Source organism: Montipora capricornis, chromosome 6 (assembly GCF_036669925.1).
Source record: "Montipora capricornis isolate CH-2021 chromosome 6, ASM3666992v2, whole genome shotgun sequence".
Taxonomy (NCBI): Eukaryota; Metazoa; Cnidaria; class Anthozoa; order Scleractinia; family Acroporidae; genus Montipora; species Montipora capricornis.
In genome coordinates this window covers 71829048-71851547 of record NC_090888.1, presented here as the reverse complement: position 1 = coordinate 71851547, position 22500 = coordinate 71829048, and the positions used below count along the sequence as shown (strand labels likewise).

At 42.2% G+C, this 22500-nt stretch overlaps 1 protein-coding gene and 1 long non-coding RNA gene across 2 annotated transcripts in view; both read right to left on the bottom strand.

Annotated features, from left to right (window-relative positions):
* Positions 1 to 22500, bottom strand: part of LOC138054378 (uncharacterized) — a 45515-nt gene that overhangs the window by 16915 nt on the left and 6100 nt on the right. The gene's annotated exons all lie outside the window — the stretch shown is intronic.
* On the bottom strand, positions 4525 to 19623 carry LOC138053061 (uncharacterized). The gene is made up of 6 exons (XM_068899753.1): positions 19443 to 19623; positions 18919 to 19011; positions 18588 to 18721; positions 10922 to 11105; positions 5598 to 5869; positions 4525 to 5296 (listed from the first exon to the last, which is right to left on the bottom strand). The coding sequence occupies exons 1-5, from the start codon at positions 19621 to 19623 to the stop codon at positions 5646 to 5648; spliced, it is 816 nt and encodes a 271-aa protein (XP_068755854.1). The 3' UTR covers positions 4525 to 5296; positions 5598 to 5645.

The window sequence follows — 22500 nt, the reverse complement described above, 5'->3', positions numbered from 1 at the left end:
ATGCATAAGATCCGTATTGGACTATGCAGTGCCTGTGTTCTACTATTCGCTACCAAAGTATTTAACGCATGAACTGGAACGTATACAGAAGAGGGCGTTATTAGCAATTATGTGTCCCGGTCTTAATTACAACGAAGCAATTACTTGTATGGATTTAGTCTCGTTAAATGAACATCATCGTAACTTATGCAATGCCCTTTTCAATGACATTCTTAATGATAAGAGTCACAGACTGCGTTATTTACTCTCACCTTTACACAAAGCCATCAAGGTACACTTTAAGATGCACAAGAACCTAAAGTGAAAACTAATCGAGCTAGAAACAGTTTTATTATATCGTCAAGTCTTAACTTTGATACAATTTAGTCAACTTGAATTTACTTCTCGAAGTCTTGCTTGTACATAACTCTTTTATCATAAATATTCAGTGATCACATTGTGAAACACCACATTTTGAATTATCAAAATATGAGTAGTCTTCCGTGATTCTTGATGAATAAATATTAGAAAATAAATACAAAGTGATCAAGTATTGACAGGCACAAATCACTCACCATTATAATCGAGAAAACCTACGAAATAATCACGAAGAAGATCGCGTATTTCATCAACCGAGCGCGCCATTTTGCTCTTCCCGTTGGGACGAGATGCCGAAAAGAAATCTGGGATACTATTCATTCCTCCTCTGGGCTGGACGCGTGAGGTGTTAAAAATAGATTTGACATAAATAAGCATACATTACGTGTGGCGGGAAGAAAGTCACGTGTAAAAGAAGGACTTATAGCCTGAGTTTTGATCGATCGTTGGATCGCTTCGAGTGTCAAGTTGAGTATTGAGTTTTAGATTTCAACCATGCTTAAGGCCTGAAACGGTCGAGTGAAGTGGTAATTCGTATGGAAAATTGTAAAGAGATCATTCACCAGGAAATGAATTAAATATACCATAAAGATTCATTACATGGTCCTTCGAGCCGGAGGAAATACAAGAAGGAGTAGAACAACAAAGCTGTTGCCGTCATCGAAGGATTTTTTGAATTGGAAAAAGGCGAAGTCTACTCAAAAAGGGTGTTTATGGACATAAAGCGTCATGAATATCGACAAGAACAGGAAAAAACGAGATGTACAAAACAGTGGGGAATGTGGAGAAAATTTTGACAGAACACGTGGGAGATTTAACGTCGTTCAGGGAAAAGTTAACGGCTCTGAAAGCCTTGTTGACCGAAAAATTGGAAACGACCAAAAAGCTGGATGAAACAATATTAGAGCTCACCAAACCAAAGGAACTGGAGAAAGAAATAGAAGATTCTGGTGAGTTTTGTGAGCACGTTTACAGTATTTTAGCGAAAATCGATTTGAGTTTGGAGAAAGGGAAACATGGCGAACACACACAGGCCCATGCGACAAATCAGGAAAATAGTAGTACCAGAAATACCGAAAGCGCAAAAGTGAAACTACCTAAACTCGAACTCAAATTCTTTTCGGGAAATTATCAAGAATGGCAGGGTTTCTGGGACACATTTCAATCTGCTGTCGATGGAAATACTGTCATCTCGGCCATTGAAAAATTCACCTATCTGAAGAGTTGTGTAACAAGCAATACTGAATCCGCAATTGCTGGACTGCCTCTGACCGCAGACAATTATAAAGTAGCCATTGACATTCTCCAGGACCGATTTGGTAAACCGAAGTTGCTGATATCAAATTATATGGATGCCTTATTGAAACTTCCATCTGTCAATTCAGTGCATGAAACAAAGAGATTACGTGAATTGTTTGACAAGATTGAAATCAACATTCGAGGTTTGAATGCGTTAGGAGTTGAATCACGGTCCTTTGGGAATTTAATGGTCCCAGTCGTGATGGAAAAAATCCCCTCAGAGTTACGATTGGTTGTAAGCCGTAAGTTTAGCAGTGAGGAATCATGGAATCTTGATGCCTTGTTGAGTGCAATGAAAACTGAGTTGGAAGCCAGGGAAAGATGTACTGCAATAAAAACAAGTGGTGCAAATGCCAATACACCCAGGTTTGAACAGTACAGAGCAAGAAGTAAACAACCCCATTCCGCCTCTGCCCTTTATACAGGCAGTGAGGAATTTACTCAACAATGTGTTTTTTGCAAGAAGAATCACAAATCCATTAACTGCATGACCATCACTGAACCGAAAGCTAGGAGAACAATACTGAGACGAAATGGCAAGTGTTTTGTGTGCCTGAAGGGTGGCCATATCTCCACAAATTGTCCGTCAAAGGCAAAATGCTTTAACTGTGAAGGTAGACACCATGTAACCATTTGTGAAAGAATAAGGAACATTCCAACATCCAGGAATGTAGTTAGTGACGAGGCAACACCACATGGATCTGGATCATCTCAAGATAGGAGCAGAGAAGCTGGAACTTCAGCAATGCACGTTAGCAACAATGCCAACTCTGTGTTGTTACAGGTAGCCCAAACCTTTGTTTGCAGACCAGATAACCAACAACTTGGATTGAATGCCCAGTAAGGCGTGTGAACAATTGAACCTACCAACCATTGGTAAGGAGACACTTTTGATCAAAACATTTGGAGATAACTCAGCCTCTGTGAAGGAATGTGATGTTGTGCAATTGTGTGTCAGAACATTGGATGAAATGAATGTAACACATAATTTTTTAAGTTGGCATTTTCTGAAGTAACGAACTTGGAAAAAATATTAACTGTGTATATGCATGTTTTCCAACAAAATGGAAAGTACATGAAAAAGCTACCTCTAAGTTGTCTATCAAGGCAAGACATAAAACGCCATCGGCTATGTTACTCATACAATTGACCAAGATGGAGTTTGTTTGTCGGAGTTCATTTTTAATGCTTTGTAACAGCATTAGCCACGGCGTTGCTAAACAGCAACACTCTTAGTGCGACGGATTGCATGTTTCCATCTGTTTATGGTACACAGCTCTATAATAATACAAATATATTTCACCAAAAGCTCATCTGTAGCACAGGAACGGTTTGTTATGCTCCAAACGTACGAGAAATAATTTCCTTGCGAAGTTCATGTAATAGATTTGATAATCTATGCCAACAGTGGTCTTTCCAAAATTAATAATGTCAAAGCCTACTTTCTTAAATAAACGTTTCCGATATTCTCTGCCACAAGGTGTCTATAGAAATTTCCATGTACATCCCAGTTGCTTAGACGAAATAGCTTCAGATATTCTCTGCTACAAGGTGTCTATAGAAATTTCCATGTACACCCCAGTTGCCAAGACACAGTGGTTTCAGATATTCTCTGCCACAACGTGTCCATGGAAATTTCCATGTACATCCCAGTTGCTTAGACGAAATAGTTTCAGATATTTTTTGCCACAAGGTATCTATGGAAATTTCCATGTACATCCCAGTTGCTTAGACAAAATAGTTTCAGATATTCTTTGCCACAAGGTGTCTATAGAAATTTCCACGTACATCCCAGTTGCCAAGACAAAGTAGTTTCACATATTCTCTGCTACAAGATGTGTATGGAAATTTCCATATACATCCCAGTTGCTTAGACGAAATAGTTTCAGATATTTTTTGCCACAAGGTGTCTGTGGAAATTTCCATGTACATCCCACTAGCTTAGACGAAATAGTTTCAGATATTCTTTGCCACAAGGTATCTATGGAAATTTCCATATACATCCCAGTTGAACGAATGTGAGAATGATATAAACACATGACAAATGAAATGATGGTAGAACCAACTGGGAACTCGGAAAAAATCCGAGCCCCAGATGGGATTCGAACCCACGACCCTCCGTGATCTAGTCGGATGCTCTAACCACTGAGCTACTGGAGACTCTATGGCGAGCAAGGGTGAAATGTGGGTATTGACTCGAGCTGCATCACGTAGCTACAGAGTCAAATGACTGACAGCATAGCTCATAACTGCATCGCGCTGTCACCTTAAAGCATATCTGAGATGCGGCCAACCAACTACCCAAGTGAGCGAATGTGAGAATGATATAAACACATGAGAAATGAAATGATGGTAGAACCAACTGGGAACTCGGAAAAAATCCGAGCCCCCGGATTAGTTTCAGATATTCTTTGCCACAAGTTGTCTATAGAAATTTCCACGTACATCCCAGTTGCTTAGATAAAATAGTTCCAGGTATTCTTTGCCACAAGGTGTCTAATAGATAGAAATTTCCATGTAAATACACAATTAAAGAGCGTGGGGAACTTGTTATGGAGGAAATGTTCTTAAATGTTAAGCTTTCCGCTCAAGACTTTTGTAGGTAATTTATAATTAACGAAACGAAATCTCAGCAAATGTCTTTTAAAAGTTTTAGGAATTATGTCTGCATGATCTTTGCTTCACCAATTTAAGACAACCAATAAACAGCAAAGTTTCACTCCGCATCAGTGCCTGACGCTGATGATCTTGCATTGCTCAGTTTTGTGATCTCCATGTTGAATGCACTGACTGGATCTTGTTTGTCGTAGATGCTCAGGAGATTCACTTTGCAGTCGAATGCTGGTATTAGGGAAGAAGACACTGCAAACAGGATTAATAAACAAACACAATTACTCTACTTCCTTTTATTATTTTAAACTGTTCTGGCTTCCTGACCTGACAAATGAAATGACGAAGCAAGGGTGATTCCCTAGAAATATAACTTGTCGTAGATTTCAGGTGAAACTTCGCACACTGTCAAGAAGATGATAAAAATGTAATAAAAATAGGGAGGTCATCGTGCTCGTTTCCATGGACGATGCTTACAAACACAGCTGTTTAAGACACATTGACAATTGCAGTGCATCCCGATGTTGGACAAATAAAGCTCTATTTTCTAAAAGCAATCCATGATATAACGCAAAGCCTGGTGTCATTCAGTCTATGGTTAATTCACTTATGTACCTGAAAAAATGTATTTGAATGGCTTTGGGAGTACTTATCAGCCCAAAATAGATTTTATTAGAGCGTCTGTTCCACTTGTAATGGCTTCTTCCATACAGTTTTGTGAAATTTCCAAAAAACTGGCCATAGATTTTTGCTTATTTTTTTTACTACTTCACGAAGACAACACTCTCAACAAAAATACAAAATAAAAATGGGGGGTCACTGTACTCGTTAAGGACAAAATAGCCACTCCTTGACGGATTAAGCTTGGCGTCAATGAAAATCCGCTATATTTCAATGTGCCCGCACTACTGCGCGCGCAACTGATGCAAGAAATTATGCGCTGTATGGTTGTGCAATGCAAAACCAGGGAATCACCTAAAGAAGAATTAGAGAGATGCATATCATTCTATTGACTACCTGAAGTTGTTACCTGGATCACTGAAAGCAGAAAGAAGACTGCAAGCAGGAGAAAAATAAGCAGGAATCCAAGTACCTTGAGCCTGTGAACTCCCCAACTCTAGCAGCATCCCTCTGGGTGGTATGAAGACCTCTATGAGGTGTCTCATGAGATCTTGCTCTTTCTTGGCAACAAACCAATTTGTGGCACTCCTTGAAGTTGTGCCAACAAAAAGGACTGAAGAAGAATTAGAGAGAAGAATTAGAGAGAAGAATTAGAGAGAAGAAGAATTAGAGAGATGCATATCATTCTATTGACTACCTGAAGTTGTTACCTGGATCACTGTAAATTGTGCATTGCTGTAATAACACGTTGAGGAAAATCAAAGACTGCAAGCAGGAGAAAAATAAGCAGGAATCCAAGTACCTTGAGCCTGTGAACTCCCCAACTCTAGCAGCATCCCTCTGGGTGGTATGAAGACCTCTATGAGGTGTCTCATGAGATCTTGCTCTTTCTTGGCGACAAACCAATTTGTGGCACTCCTTGAAGTTGTGCCAACAAAAAGGACTGCAACCTTTTCGACTGTATTTGTGAGTCCAGTGCCAGCTATTTAATAAGACAAGTTTAATAAAGAACATTATCACCAGAGAAAACTTAGCATAAGTCAGACTTAACACTGACAATAATGTACAGGTGATTAAGTGGTCATCATTGTTGACTTCTCGTCATTGCAAGGTTATAAATATGTTTGCTAAAGATGGGTCACAAATCTTTGGAAAACAGCATAAATAATGAGAACAATAATATTATTGTTCTCATTAGTTCATTGGTTAATCATAGTCTATTACCATAGATAATTATTATCTCCTTATCTCCTAATTTTCTGTTAAAAAAGATATGCTGAGATTTGTAAGGACAGGCAAAGTCAGTAACATAAAAGCGCAGTGTATTGTACAGAGGCTTGAGAGTTCTTAAAGAATACCAAAAGTATTAGTAATGTCGAGATTCTTAAAATCATCACCAATCCTGCTCTCTAAACAATTATCAAAATATATAGTTAGGAACTATTTTTTTGTTCCATTGTAACGGTTGAGTTAGTGGGTTTCTAATAATTTACAATGTACTAGCCAACATGTTAAAGGAAAATCTGTCTGGGTCACCTTGGTTGCAAATACATTTACCATTTATAGTATCAGGCGAAGAAGAAAGGAGACTTCGATCGAGTAACGCAAACTAGCACGAGGTTTATTCAAGATGGCCGACCTATCGATCCCAGCATGCAATGCGTAATTCTACATCCCCCCCTCAAAAGGGAAAGCTATGAAAATATAACAAAACAAACAACAACAGAAATACGAACAACAAATCAAAATGTTCATGTGAAGCCCTGAGGCACACACAGTTCAATGTTCAACTAAAGATTCAAGCGTCTGGAGGTCTCACAGCTCTTCCCGACAGGGTTGTCAGGACCGCAGGGCTTGGACTTCGCGGAGGTACGCACTCATCCAGCGTTGTTGCTAGAGTAGTTATTGGGACAACTGTCTGTGAGGATGGGGGCACCTGCGTAGTCTGAGGCCTCGACGGAGTGCTGGGCACTGGCAATACAGGAATGACAGGTACTGGTGAGGCAGGGGTGACATCACAGGCCGGCATAGCTGAGTGTTGTTCGGCTTCAGCTGGTTTTGCTGCGGTTACTAAGGCAGAGCGGTTTCGTCGGAGTGTGCCCCTTTCTGTAGTCACAAGATAAGATCGGGGTTTCTCAGTTTTCCCTGTCACCAGGCCATACCGATCTTGATCTCTTATCCAAACTCGGCCACCCAGTTCAAGTGTTGGCAGTTCCTTTGCTCTGTGACGCCTGTTAAAGTTGCGCTGTTGGTTCAATCGATACAAGCTTTCCTTTTCTTCCACCAACTGGCGATCTTTTATCTGCACATTAGGGTACAAGTGGGTTGGAAGAGTTGGTAGCTGTGTTTGCAGGCGACGTCCCGTCAGCAGTTCACTAGGTGAGTAGCCATTCTGTAGAGGAGTTGATCTTTAAGTCAAGAGGGCGCTGAAGATGTCTTCGTTTTTCCTCAGCATAGACTTCGCTGTGCGAATGGCTCCTTCGACTTCGCCGTTCGCCTGGGGGTATTTTGGCGAACTTGTAACATGGGTGAAATGGTATGCTTCTGCAAACTGTTGAAAAGTCTCTGCGCTATACTGTGGCCCGTTGTCCGACATAATGACATCTGGGATTCCATGTGTGGCGAAAAGCTCCCTGAGAGCTTTTATAACTGAATGAGAAGTCTCATCAGAGAGTTCTTTGATGTAAAACCAACTCGAGTAATAGTCTACCACGATGATGTATTTTCTTCCTTGAAAATCATACAGGTCTGTTGCTACCCTCTCCCAGGGGCGGCCTGGGAAGGACGAAGGCAAAAGCAGTTCTCTCGGCGTTGGTTGTTCCTTGGCACAGGTGTGGCATCGGGTGATCAACTCACCAATTTGTGTGGAGAGTCCCGGCCACCATACGGAAGTGCGTGCCCTGGATCTACACTTAGTCAGACCCAGGTGACCAATATGAATGCAGTCGAGGATTTGTAGTTGCATGCTCCTCGGAATGACTATACGATCATCGTACAGGAGTAAGTCATCAACAATCGTGAGGTGGCTTCTTTTCTCCCAATATGGGTGCAGTAACGGCTGGTGAGGCAAGTAAGGGGGCCATCCGTGAAGGCAATACGATCTTAAAAGGGAGCATTCTTCGTCTACCTTCTGCGCATCCCTTATCTGCTGTAGTCGGTTGGGCGTGGCTGGGAGATAGGAAGTGGTCTGAGTTGAAAAGGCCTCTACTTCTTCGACAAGCAGCTTATCGTCTATCCCTGGTAGGCCAGCAGGAGCACGTGAGAGTGTATCTGCAGTAACTTGATGTTTTCCTGGCACATATTGAACTTGATAGCTGTATCTCATAAGTCTCTGGCGGAATCGCAGGATACGGGGGGGCATCTTTGAGAGCTCTGATGAATTCAGGAGTACAGTAAGCGGTTTGTGGTCTGTTTTCAGGGTGAAAGGGATGCCGAGCACATAATCAGAGAACCTCTCACTAGCCCATGTTGTCGCGAGGGCTTCCTTTTCAATTACGGCATAACGTTTCTCTGTGTCACTAAGAGATCTTGACAGGCAAAACACCGGGCGGCGCTCTCCGTCATCTTGACCTTGAAATAAGACCGCACCAATTCCTGTGTTGGAAGCATCCGCTGAAATGATCGTTGGACGGTTTGGATTGTAATGTGCCAGGACTGTCGGTGACACTAACGCTTGCTTGATCTGCTCAAAGGCTTTTTGCTGGGGTTCAGCCCAAACCCAACCACTGTCTTTGCTTAATAATTGACGAAGGGGGTCACTGAGGTCAGCCAGGTTGGGAATAAATTTTCCAAGGTGGTTGACCATTCCCATGAATCGCTGTATCCCGGAGACATCTGAAGGGACTGGGAATTGGGTCACAGCAGTGGTCTTCTGTGGGTCCGCTTGGAGTCCCGAGCTATCAATGATGTGAGCGAGAAATCTGATTGATAATCGTGAAAACTCATATTTGTCATTAAGGGTCAACCCATCTTCTTGTAAGCGGTGAAGAACAGCTCGTACGCGTCCATCATGTTCTGACTGGTCCACACCGTGAATGAGGACATCATCCATTTGACAGAGGGTCCCTTCCAAGCCCTCAAGTATCTTGAACATAGTGCGTTGGAAGATCTCTGGGGCGGAGCTGATACCAAATGGGAGTCTGTTGAAACAAAAGCGTCCAAATGGGGTGGCAAAGGTTGTGAGCAGTTTTGATTTGGCATCCAAGGGAATCTGCCAAAACCCACTGTTGGCGTCAAGTTTGGAGAATATCTTACTGTCTCCCAGTTTAGCAAGGTTCTCATCCACTGAAGGTATTGGGTGTATCTCACGCTGGACTGCTTTGTTAAGGTGAGTCAGGTCAACACAGAGACGCACACTGCCATTTGGTTTAAGGACAGGGACGATACCTGCACACCACTCAGTTGGCTCTGTTACAGGCGAGATCACTCCTTGCAGAAGCATTGTTTCAATTTGACTTTTTACCTTTGGAATCAGTGGATGGGGAATCTTTCTGGGATTGTAGATACAGAAAGGCTTAGCATCAGGGCGAAGTGTTATGTGGCATTCAGTCTTAAGCTTTCCCAGTCCGCTGAAGAGTGCTGGAAATTCGGCTTTGAAATCTGTTGGCCCCGTGGTCACCTCTTCGACATCTTTGTCAACACGTCTTATGAGTCCTAGTTCGACACAAGCTCTCCTGCTGAGTAACGAACACTTCTGATTATGCACCACATAAAGAGGCTCAGTTAACTTTGATTGTCTGTACTTAAGAGTTGCATAGAACAGACCTTTCACAGGCAGTTGAGTGTTTCCAGGACCGCATAGAACCTGGGATGTCTTGGTTAATTCAACATCTTGTAGCCACTGGACATCATCGCTAAGGACAGTCACTGCTGCCCCCGTGTCAAGCTTGAAGCGCGTTGTACGACCGTTCACTCCTATTTGTGCAGACCAATAGTTCTTCTCACAACCGATCTCACCGAGGAAGTGTATGTCTTCCTCCTCTTGTTCTTCTGCTGCATGTACCTTTCTCGGATAAGGTTTCTTGCTGAGACAGACAGACTGAAAATGTCCCTTCTTGTTGCAGTTGTTACAAATAGTGTCTCTAGCTGGGCAATACTTCCCATCGTGGCTCTGGCGGCCACACCAAAAACAGGGACGGTCATTCTTGGAGGGCTCTTTTATGTATCCTTCGTTTCGGTTACGAGCAGGTGGGTTGTTTGTGGCTTGTTGTTTGTTGTGAGAGCGTGGCTGACTGACGTAATCAACTTCATTTTGAGTTTCTACCCCACGGACAATGGTTCGATTTTGTTTTCTTGCTTCGGCTTGTCGGCTTATGCGAGCAGCGTCCGCGAGAGTGAGGTCAGATTTAGCTTGTAGGCGGTCGGACAGTGAATCATCGAGGACTCCAACAATAATTCTGTCTCTTATAAGTTCATCTTTCAGAGTTCCGTAATCATAATTTTCGGCGAGGCGGTATAAATCTTGAATAAAGGTGTCCACGGATTCACCGGGGTTTTGTCTTCGTCGATTGAACCGAGCTCGTTCGACGATAAAAATAGCCATTTAGGGCAGTTTTGACGTCCTCGAAGGAAGCGATTGCTTCGTTTATGCTTAACGTTTTGACGATGTCATCCGCACAATCCCCCATTGCATAAAGAAATGTTCCAACCTGTTCCTGGTTTGATTTGTGTTGAAGGCCAGAAGCGATCCGATAACGCTCAAAATGTCGAAGCCATCTGGGCCACATGTCGGCTTGATTCGGGTTGTTTACCCCCTGGAACTTGCTCGGGAGCGGGAGAGAGTTTACAGGCTGTATAGGCGGATTAACGGGTGGAGGCGGATTTTCAACTGCAGGAGCATCTCCGGGTTGGTCTCCCATTTTGTTTTATGGCGTTGGAGGGGTCAAGACCGCTGCCACCATATAGTATCAGGCGAAGAAGAAAGGAAACTTCGATCGAGTAACGCAAGCTAGCACGAGGTTTATTCAAGATGGCCGACCTATCGATCCCAGCATGCAATGCCTAATCCTACAGCATTAACACACTAGTCTGATACCTTTGGCAGACATTCCACTCCAGGCCACATACATAATGTGACCCTTGCCAGCTGGGGTGCATTCTTCGAAGAGGCTTGGATCTGACTTCTTTCTTATCACAATTATGTAGTTTGAAAGTTTTGATCTTGTATTCAGACCACAGATCTGTCTTATCACCGATTTAACTTTCTCCTCACACCAGGTCTAGAAGTAGACATAAATAACAACTTATATCAATACCCTATCATCGAAATTAAAGTATTTTACAGTACTTGCGACTTAATTTAGTAATACTCCTTATGAATGGTGTAGCGGCGGAACTGCTACACTAAGACCTTACGACGAGCCATATAACATACAACAACAACTCAGTCTATTTGGAAGATCCACAGAGATTCATTTACACGCTGTCTTGATTGCTCTCACTGATTTCCTTCACAAATAGCAGATTCGGAAGCGATGAGCGAAGCGGTAATACAATGATATGATGCGATAATGCGGTAACGAAAACTATAAGAAAGCAACAAAATTTAGCATTACAAAGCGCGCTAGGGGCGAATATGAAAATACAATAAAACAAGAAACAAATCACTCTAAATAAACAGAAAAACTTACATCTGTGTCCTAATATCCTTGCAACACCTTATAGAACCATTGATCCGTAAACAGTGGAGTCCTTGATACCGTAAAGTAGAGAACCTTAACTTAACTATCTTACTAAAACCTTCAGCGGAAAAACAATTCACCACAGTGTCAACTCGCGTGGTCATCCGGGACCCGGCAAGGTCCAGACCACCGCAATACAACAAAACGTCACACAAAAAAGAAATGTCACGCACGATTCTGCTGCAACATTCCCGGCAACTAAACGTCTGAGGGGCGTTTACTTCTCTTGATCTCCTTCCTGTTCCTTCTTGGGCAGAATTAGGACAAGCTTGTTGACTGGTCTTCTCAATGTAGTTCCTCGCGTTGTGACGACAGCAGACCTGACGAAGCCTTGTGAATCAGGCTCCACTCGCACAACAAGGGCCAACGACCAGGCATTACGCGGAACATTCTCTTCTCGGATTATCACAACATCCCCTTCAACCAGGTTTCGCTGAGGATGTTGCCATTTGTGCCTTTCCTGCATCACAACGAGGTACTCCTTCTTCCACCGAGACCGAAATAGATTTGCTAAGTACTGTACCCTTCGCCACCGCCGACGCATATACACATCACAGCTCTGAAACTTGCCTGATGGTGGTAATATCACAGTTGACTTGGTTGTCAAGATGTGGTTGGGAGTAAGCGGCTCAAGGTCGTTAGGCTCGCCAGAGACTGTCGTCAGGGGTCTTGAATTAATAATTGCCTCCACTTCACACATTAGGGTCCGAAACGATTCCTCATCTAAACATTGACCATATTCTTCCATTAATCCAGCGAGATCTTTCCTTGTGGTCTTGATCTGTCGCTCCCAAACGCCACCCATGTGGCTGGCGGCGGGTGAGTTGAAGATCCAGTCAATGTTTTCCCTCTTGAGTTTGGCATGGATCTCTTCATGATCCATTTCTTCTATGGCTTGGAGCAGCTCGTTTCGTGCGCCAACAAAGTTTGTACCGTTATCACTCCTTATTTCTCTGAAAGGACCACGGCGGGCGATGAAGCGCCGGAGTGCTTGAATAAATGAACTTGACTCAAGAGAACTTGCAACCTCAATATGGACTGCTCGGCTAACCAAACACGTGAAAAGAGCGCCGTATCTTTTCATTTCCTTGCGCCCCTCCTTGATGATGAAGGGCCCAAAGTAGTCAACACCAGTGTAAGTAAATGGTAGTGGTGGGGAGATTCGATTCATGGGTAGGTGTGCAATCTTCTGTACACCTGGTCTGCTGTAATTGCGACGGCAGAAGACACACTTTGATATCACATGGCGCACTGCTGTGTTCACTTTGATGATCCAATACTTCTCGCGTAGGCTTGAAATAACACGACCGCGCCCAGCGTGACCCAACCGTTTATGAGCATGACGGATGAGTAGCGTAGTGACATGACTTTTCGGTGGCAAAATCACTGGATGCTTCGTTTCTTGTGGCAAATCTGCACGCCTGAGTCTACCTCTCTGAGGATACCGAACTGAAGGGGTCAAGGCGCTGGATATGACTGTTAATCTTTATACTTGCTTTCTTCTGTTTCTGCAGCTTCTCCTTGTCTAGGCTATTCTCATTCTCCAACTCTTGGAGGGCGTGGATTCCCTTACCAAATGCTAAGTCCTGGACAAATTTTAGGAGAGCGAACTCAGCGTCTACTAGGTCTTGCACGGTAAGAGGTGAGCAAGGCTCTTCAGTGTCGTTATGCTTAGCTGTTTTGATTATTGAAGGCTTCCTTCGGTCTGCGAGTTTTTGTCGTCTCTTGACACTTCTTCCTTGACATTTATACGTTCCTTACATCTGATTTGCAATATCTTCTTTACTCACAGGAACACAGCTACAGCTGTCCTTAACCGATGCCAATCAGAGAAGTGGTATATCAGTTTGCTTGCAGCACTAGCTGACTGATTGACGATCACTACATTGCTTGAGGCCACGGTTGTCCCCTTTACTTCTGGGTTATCAGCTGGGACCTGGTTCACCATACGCGGTTGTCGAGGCCACTCACTCTCTGGTTTCCACAAAAAAGCTGGGCCTTGCAACCAACGCTTCCCTTCAATGAGAGCAAGTCCATTCAGTCTCCTGGAAGCATCATCTGCCGGGTTTTCCTTTGTGTCTATGTACTTCAACTGATTTAAACGTGAGCAGTCGCGAATAAGCTGCACCCGATTTGCAACAAACACATGAAAGCGTTGCTGTTCATAGTGGTGGAGTCCGTATGGTACACAAAATCAGGATTGCCGTCGACTTCTCTCTTCAACAATTCTCCAAGTCGAATTGAGACTGTGGCAGCCGTAACTCTAAACGTGGAATCGTGACAGACTTGATGAGAGCAAGTCGTGCTTTGCCCATAAGGAAAGAACAGTAAATGCGATTGCTGTTATCGCGCAGTCGCAAGTAAGCAACAGAGCCATATATTTAACAGAACTAGCATCGGAAAAAAGATGTATCTGCTGGGACACCACGGTTCCAAACTCTGCTGGCTTGACACACCTATTAACCTTGAACTGTTCCAAAAGTGGTAGCTCACTTAACCATTTGTCCCATCTAACTTGGTATTGCTCAGGAACAGTGTCATCCCATCCCATCTCTTCGCGACAGAGGTCCAGGAGTATCTTCTTCGCTGGAAGCGTAAACGGCGCGGCAAAGCCCAGTGGATCATAAATTGAGGAGACCACTGACAATATTCCTCTTCTTGTTGGTGGCTTGTCATTAAGAACTATACGAAACTCGAAGGCATCAGATTCCACACACCATTGTACCCCGAGGGCACGTTCAACAGGCAAACGATCGCTGCCGAGGTCAAGGTCTCTGGCCTCTTTAGAACGTTTGTCGGGCGGAATAGATTCCAAGACAGCACGGCTGTTGCTTATAAACTTAGTCAAGTTAAACCCTCCGTGTGCACATGCTTCACTAAGACCTTGGATCAATTCAATGGCAACTTGTTCATCTTTGACGGAACCAAGGCAATCGTCCACGTAGAAGTTTCATCGGATGGTTTCAGCTACAAGTGATCCACTTTGGGATTCGGTGTCATTAGCCGTCTGCTTCAAGGCAAAGTTACAACAGCTTGGTGTGGTAGGTACCATGCCTTCCCGGGTTCAACTTCTAGACGGTCTTCCGGCACCTTTCTTGCATGTCCTCTTGATATCACCTCGTTTACAAAACTTACATAATCGTTCCTGTAATTCTCATCACGCAGCATCTTCTTTCTCTGCCACATCGCTCGTTTCAATGCTTGATCGCGATTGTTTGGCATCGTCGTTTGAGAATTTCTAAATGGCAATGGTATTACGTAATGAGCATTATGATGTTGGATGCTTTGCTCTATCCCAGTAATGAACTTTTTGTCCTCCCGGGAATAACTGTATTCGTCCGGACCAGGTTTGCGGTCGTTAAAATCTAACTGGAACATTTGCTGAATCGCTTGGGGCGATATCATCTCCTTGACTGACTCTGCCTCTCGAACTGTGATTCTATGGCAAATGACATTACTGGGGCATGGAGTGTCTCTTACATGCAGCGTTCCAGTCAGAGTCCAGCCATGATGCAATCGCATTGCATAAGGCCCTTCGTCACCTCTTGGCACTACTTCTAAAGGTTCCAGTGCCGCAAGACAATTGCTGCCAATCAGCAAGCCAATCTCTAAGTTCGGAATAAACTTGTGCATCCTTTCAGCGACACTTCGTAGGTGTTCCCACTGCTTCACCAATTCAGGGGTTGGGATTTGCTGTTCGGCTACAGGTATTTCCATTCTTGTGTAGGAGCGAGGTAATTCAACTGGGTTTCTATCTTCCATGTCCGTCACAACCAAACTGTCTACAACAGCGGTGGTCACAAGGCTTTGGCCATGCATGGTGCCAAGCTGTAATTCCGTCCTTTCACCCTTAACGCCAAGCTGTTCTTTAAGGTTCTCCGTTAAGAAACAGCCACCGCTACCATTATCATAGAAGGCATAAGTTGTAATGGTTTCAGTATTGCCTTTCCTCTTCACACGTACTGGCAAGATTGCGTGTAAAATGACTGATTCATTCAGTTTAGCAGCATGGCATGAAGCATTCTGAGGGTTAGTGCCGGTATTGTTTACTGCCTTGTCATTCTCCTGCTTAGCAGGGCTGGTATTGTCCTTTTGTGGCAGCTGGAAGTCATAGATGTGAAGGGCAGAAGGATGCAGCCTGCCACAATGTTTGCACTTTCGTTTGTTTGAACAGTTCCTTGAGAGGTGATTTGTTCCATAACATCCAAAGCACATATTCCTTTCTCTCAAGAATGCTCTCTTAAGCTCCAGTGTTTTCCTATTAAATAGTTCGCAATCATCCAGATCATGAGCACGACTGCAAAGGTGACAGGATGGGCTACCATGGTTGTTAGTGGGCCCGGCCCCATCTGAGACTGGGGGCTTAACGGTTCCAGATGGATTTGTTGCAAAACTGCTTTCCTTGTATTTCCACGGGCTTTCCGGTTTCCTTGGCGGCATCTTAGCCTTACTGGGCAGTTCCCTTCCTTTATTCAATGGTTCCTTCACTTTCAGAGGTTTAACATCTTCCTTTCTCTTGTTCAAGGCCTCCCTTCCAAACACTGGATCATTGGCTGACTCCGATGCAGACTCAGCAAATTCAGCAAGGTCGGCAAAACACGTTGCACCGTTCACCCTCTTCTTCTTCTTAAAGACCTGATCCCTCCATTTAGCTTGCAGGTTAGCAGGGAGCTTGGAGACTACAGCTTGCATGTTTGGTGCGTGATCGAGGACACGCATATACGAAATACTCTTCATGGCTATTGTGCATTTTGTCAAGAATATCGACAACCGTTTCAGACCTTGGTTGTCATCAAATCTAATTGGAGACCATTGCAGGATCTTGTTAAGGTAAGCAGTTGAGATCTTGTATGGGTCCCCATATTCTTTCTGTAGTAGACGTCTGGCTTCCAGGTAACCTTCATCAGGACTCATATGTAAACATCCTTGAATAAGATCTGCAGGTTCACCCTCGAGATGCTGATTCAGGTAGTACAAAAGGTCAGCATTCGACGTCGCCTTGGAGTGAATACGAGCATCAAAGGCCATAATAAATGTGTTATACTCAATAGGATCTCCCTTGAACTTAGTTATGGTTGGCTGAGGCAATGTTATTGCATTGCAGCAGTCACCTGCTGGTGAGTTGCAATAATGGTTTCATTTTGTCTCTGTTGTAACTCTATTACACTCTGAAAGGTACGCTCCACCAGCTGAGGTGACTGAATTTCAGAAATTCCGTGTGCAATTTCTTTGGAGTTTTTTGAACCATGACCAGTATATGGTGTAGACGAGGTACCATCTGCAAATGTGGTAGGAATAAACTCTGCAGCCTTAGGATTAGATGTGGAAGTCTTGACAATGGAATCTGTAGCCGCACTGATTCTTGGGCCTTGCAGGACGGACTTAGCCTGTGTCTCCGTTGTAGCTGGGGTTTGAGTAGTAGGAACGAATACTTCGGGCTTTAAAGTAACTTCATTGGGTAATGATGCCGCTACAGATGGTATCACAATCGGGGAAAAGGATGCAACAGCAGATGGTGGACTTGAACCACATGGCAGCGGGGGGTTATGCTCTGTCCAATTCCTCCAATGCTTTCCCCCTCGCTTCAGCCTTTACTATCTCAAGTTCTAACTCCAAATCCTCTTCTGCGGCTCTCAGGGCCTGTTTCTGTTTAAGCATTGATCTTTCAGCCTTCAGCTCTGCCAGACGAACTCTTTCCCTTTCTCTAGCAGACAAACGGGAGCTTGTTTTTGATGACCGTCTGGATCCCTTACTGCTAGCCCTTTCTAGCTGGTCAGTTAGGTGACTTTCGGCTTGTGATATCCACGCATATACTGGATGCAGGTACGCCATAATACCCTTGATTTTCTCATCATAATGAGCGTACTCTCGCTCTTTGGTTTCATCATCAGTTAGCTCCTTATAGTAGGCATGAAAGGTTTCTTTATAATGTTCGATTAAATCATTTAAATTAGCCAGCTCATTCTTCACTAGGTGTAAATTGTTGGAGTTGACCATAAGATCAGATACTTCAGTCCTTTTCCGTGACACAGCTCGGAGAGCGTTTATACGCTGTTGCTTAAGCCAATTAATTCGTTCTTCAAGGCCCTTTTCCGATGGATTCCGTTGCCGTGGGCCCAGTGAATCCCATGGTTGGGTAGCATCTTTTACATCGCTCGAAGTTTTTTCCACAGACTCGCTTCTTCGAATTGCAGCACATTTGATTCGCCTGGAACATTAAAGTTGTCTGCGAGTTCCTGGTGACTAGATTCTGCCATACATGTGATGGAGTAATTTGCCGCCCTCTCGACAATTTCACTGAGCGAATTTCCACAACTAATACGACGAAAATCCAAAGAATTGAAGATCAATACAATACATTCCAATAACAATTTCCTTTGTAGATCTTGGAACGTCAGTATAAAGATTTTTCGTTACGAAATGTAGCGGCGGAACTGCTACACTAAGACCTTACGACGAGCCATATAACATACAACAACAACTCAGTCTATTTGAAAGATCCACAGAGATTCATTTACACGCAGTCTTGATTGCTATCACTGATTTCCTTCACAAATAGCAGATTCGGAACCGATGAGCGAAGCGGTAATACAATGATATGATGCGATAATGCGGTAACGAAAACTATAAGAAAACAACAAAACCTAGCATTACAAAGCGCGCTAGGGGCGAATATGAAAATACAATAAAACAAGAAACAAATCACTCTAAATAAACAGAAAAACTTACATCTGTGTGCTAATATCCTTGCAACACCTTATAGAAACCTTGATCCGTAAACAATGGAGTCCTTGCTACCGTAAAGTAGAGAACCTTAACTTAACTATCTTACTAAAACCTTCAGCGGAAAAACAATTCATCACATTGTCAACTCGCGTGGTCATCCGGGACCCGGCAAGGTCCAGACCACCGCAATACAATAAAACGTCACACAAAAAAGAAATGTCACGCACGATTCTGCTGCAACAAATGGCATTAAACCACTAATTAAAAAAACAGTTTGCACATTGTTGAACTTACTGGTTGGTCCTGTATCACTGTGAGGTCTGCGCCAGTGAATGGGATGTTCCTTAGGAGTTCTGAAGTGACTTTATGTCCCTCAGATCTTAAAGCACAATACCATGTTCCATTGATTTTACACAGTGTGGAGTGGCCTTCAATGAAAAAGAGCAGTCAAATTAGTCATCAGTCAAACTATGTTAATGTTGGCAACTAAAGTACACTCCCACTGAATAATTAGCATCAATAAAATGCACATGTACAATGTACATGTAATGTATGAAAGTGTTTCTTAACAACTGTCTGTTGTAGTAATCACAATTCTATAGATGCATTAAAACTTAAGAATTACCACTCTGGCCATTATCGTGCACTGTCTGCCTTTCGTTTATGAACTGAGCCAATAAACTGCTGGAGGAGCTCTTCTGATGTAAAATCTGGAAACCTTAATTATTGATAAACAATGTGTTAAAGTATGAATAAGGTAGACTGGCCCAATAAACACAACTTCATAATCACAGTACACCAGCTGTACACACAAGTATTTAAAATGGGTCATCAAAGATGTATTATGACTGTATTTTGCTGTATTTAGAATGGGTCATCAAAGATGTATTATGACTGTATTTTGCTGTATTTAGAATGGGTCATCAAAGATGTATTATGACTGTTATGTCTGAAAAGAGAGGAGGTATGCTACACAAGATTACAGAAAAAAATAACACCAGAACACAGATTTAGTATTTACCTTAAATTTCAGTTGTTTGCATTAATTTGTGTAAAACAGTATATTTCGTATGGTACAATTATTTGTACAGGCTTTGTCTTGCCTACATGTATGTCACCTTTCTAATGCTTCCTCCCAGGATTCACAACCTGCTTTTTTTACAAACTCTGTCTTCAGAGCTGCTATGTTCTTTATCTCCATAACTCTAAGCTTCATTTCTGCAAATGACATTTCCCCATCTGCAACTTTTGCTAACAAAGCTTTCAGGCTGTCTGTATCTAGCCCACGAATGCATTTAAACTTGGAGGCAACCAAGTTTGGTTGTTGCATCGCTCCACACATAAGCTTCTTTGCTTGACTAACACTGCTTGTCTGGTCTTTTATTTTAAATTCTTCAAAGGTTTTGAAAACCTTTTCCAAAATTGAGAATTTTCTGAATGCTCACAAGTTCCCCTAGCTATTTCCACAGTTTCGTCATCGTAGCTTTCAGGGTTGCGAAAATATTAGCCTTTGACTGAGTCGCTACGTTTTTTTAAACATATTGAACCAAGTCTTGAGTGCCAGTAAACATCACAACCTATTTGGCAAAGAAGCTATGATTTGATTTCCATCACAAGGCTTGGTAACCTTTCCTCTATGGATATTATTGGGAAGTCCACAATGTCTTTTCAGGGGCAATTTTCAGGAAATTGAGAGAGACATCTGCTCTGACCTCAAATTATAAAGTGGAGCACAAAATTGGAGCAGAAAGCCAGCGTTTAGGGTGTCAATATAATTAAATGAGGGGATGCTATCCTCCATGTAGTGAAAGCTTTCTGTTTTCACTTTTTATTTGCCTCAAATTTGACTATCTGTGTGAAAGACCACGCCTGCAAGGGGTCATGGGTAAATCAAAAATTCAATTTTGACAGACCAAACTTTAATATTTTCTGAACAATTAGAAAGATATGAAAGTCTGGGTGTGAAATAAGCCAAAATAAGTGATTTTCACCCCAATAAACACAATTTCACAATTTTTAGGTATGTTACAGGAATGGGTACAGTGATCATGCTACTCATCTTTATGGAAATTTCCATAAAGCTGTTAGTGATGTGGCAAAAAGCTTAAGAATGGGATCATATTTTATCCAGACCTGTTCATGGAAATTTCCATAGATCTGTTAGTGATGTGATTAAAAGTTTACATATGGGATCATATCTTATTCAGGCCTATTTATGGCAATTTCCATAAAGATTTTGGTGATGTGGCAAAGAGCTTAAGTATGGGATCATATTTTATCCAGACCTGTTCATGGAAATTTCCATAGATCTGCTAGTGATGTGGTTAAAAGTTTACATATGGGATCATATTTTATCCAGGGCTGTTTATGGAAATTCCCATAAAGATTTTAGTGATGTGGCAAAAAGCTGAACTATGGGATCATATTTTATCCAGACCTATTCATGGAAATTTCCATCGATCTGCTAGTGACGTGGTTAAGAGTTTACATATGGGATCATATTTTATCCAGACCTGTTCATGGAAATTTCCATAGATCTGCTAGTGATGTGTTTAAGAGTTTACATATGGGATCATATTTTATCCAGACCTGTTCATGGAAATTTCCATAGATCTGCTAGTGATGTGGTTAAGAGTTTACATGTGGGATCATATTTTATCCAGACCTGTTCAAGGAAATTTCCATAGATCTGCTAGTGATGTGGTTAAGAGTTTACATATGGGATCATATTTTATCCACACCTGTTCATGGAAATTTCCATAGATCTGCTAGTGATGTGGTTAAGAGTTTACATATGGGATCATATTTTATCCAGACCTGTTCATGGAAATTTCCATAGATCTGCTAGTGATATGATTAAAAGTTTACATGTGGGGTCATATTTTATCCAGACCTGTTCATGGAAATTTCCATAGATCTGCTAGTGATGTGGTTAAGAGTTTACATATGGGATCATATTTTATCCAGACCTGTTCATGGAAATTTCCATAGATCTGCTAGTGATGTGGTTAAAAGTTTACATATGCGATCATATCTTATCGAGGCCTGTTTATGGAAATTTCCATAAAGATTTTAGTGATGTGGCAAAAAGCTGAAGTATGGGATCGTATTTTATCCAGACCTATTTATGGAAATTTCCATAGATCTGCTAGTGATGTGGTTAAGAGGTTACATATGGGATCATATTTTATCCAGACCTGTTCATGGAAATTTCCATAGATCTGCTAGTGATGTGGTTAAGAGTTTACATATGGGATCATATTTTATCCAGACCTGTTCATGGAAATTTCCATAGATCTGCTAGTGATGTGGTTAAGAGTTTACATGTGGGATCATATTTTATCCAGACCTGTTCAAGGAAATTTCCATAGATCTGCTAGTGATGTGGTTAAGAGTTTACATATGGGATCATATTTTATCCAGACCTGTTCATGGAAATTTCCATAGATCTGCTAGTGATGTGGTTAAGAGTTTACATATGGGATCATATTTTATCCAGACCTGTTCATGGAAATTTCCATAGATCTGCTAGTGATATGATTAAAAGTTTACATGTGGGGTCATATTTTATCCAGACCTATTGATGGAAATTTCCATAGATCTGCTAGTGATGTGGTCAAGAGTTTACATATGGGATCATATTTTATCCAGACCTGTTCATGGAAATTTCCATAGATCTGCTAGTGATATGATTAAAAGTTTACATATGGGATCATATTTTATCCAGGCCTGTTTATGGAGATTTCCACAAAGCTGTTAGTGATGTGGCAAAAAGCTTAAGTATGGATCATATTTTATCCAGACCTGTTCATGGAAATTTCCATAAAGCTGGTAGTGATGTGGTAAAAAGTCAAAGTATGGGATCATATTTTATATAGACCTGTTCATGGAATTTCTATAAAACTGCTACTGATGTGGTAAAAAGTTTAAAGTATGGGTTGATATATCATCCAGACCTGTTCATGGAAATTTCTATACATCTGTTAGTGGTGTTGTAAATAGTTAAAGTATGGTATAATTTTATCCATACCTGTTCATAGCAATATCTGCTGGTGGAAAGTTAAAAAGTTGTGAAGTTTCTTTTCGATAGTCGTGATAACCACGATTTCATGAATAAAGTTTTCCTTATCGTTAAGTGTCCCGTACCGTGGTTAAAAATTGAGAGCAAGATGCTTATATCAGCCAACGTTCTTGACATTGGCAAATA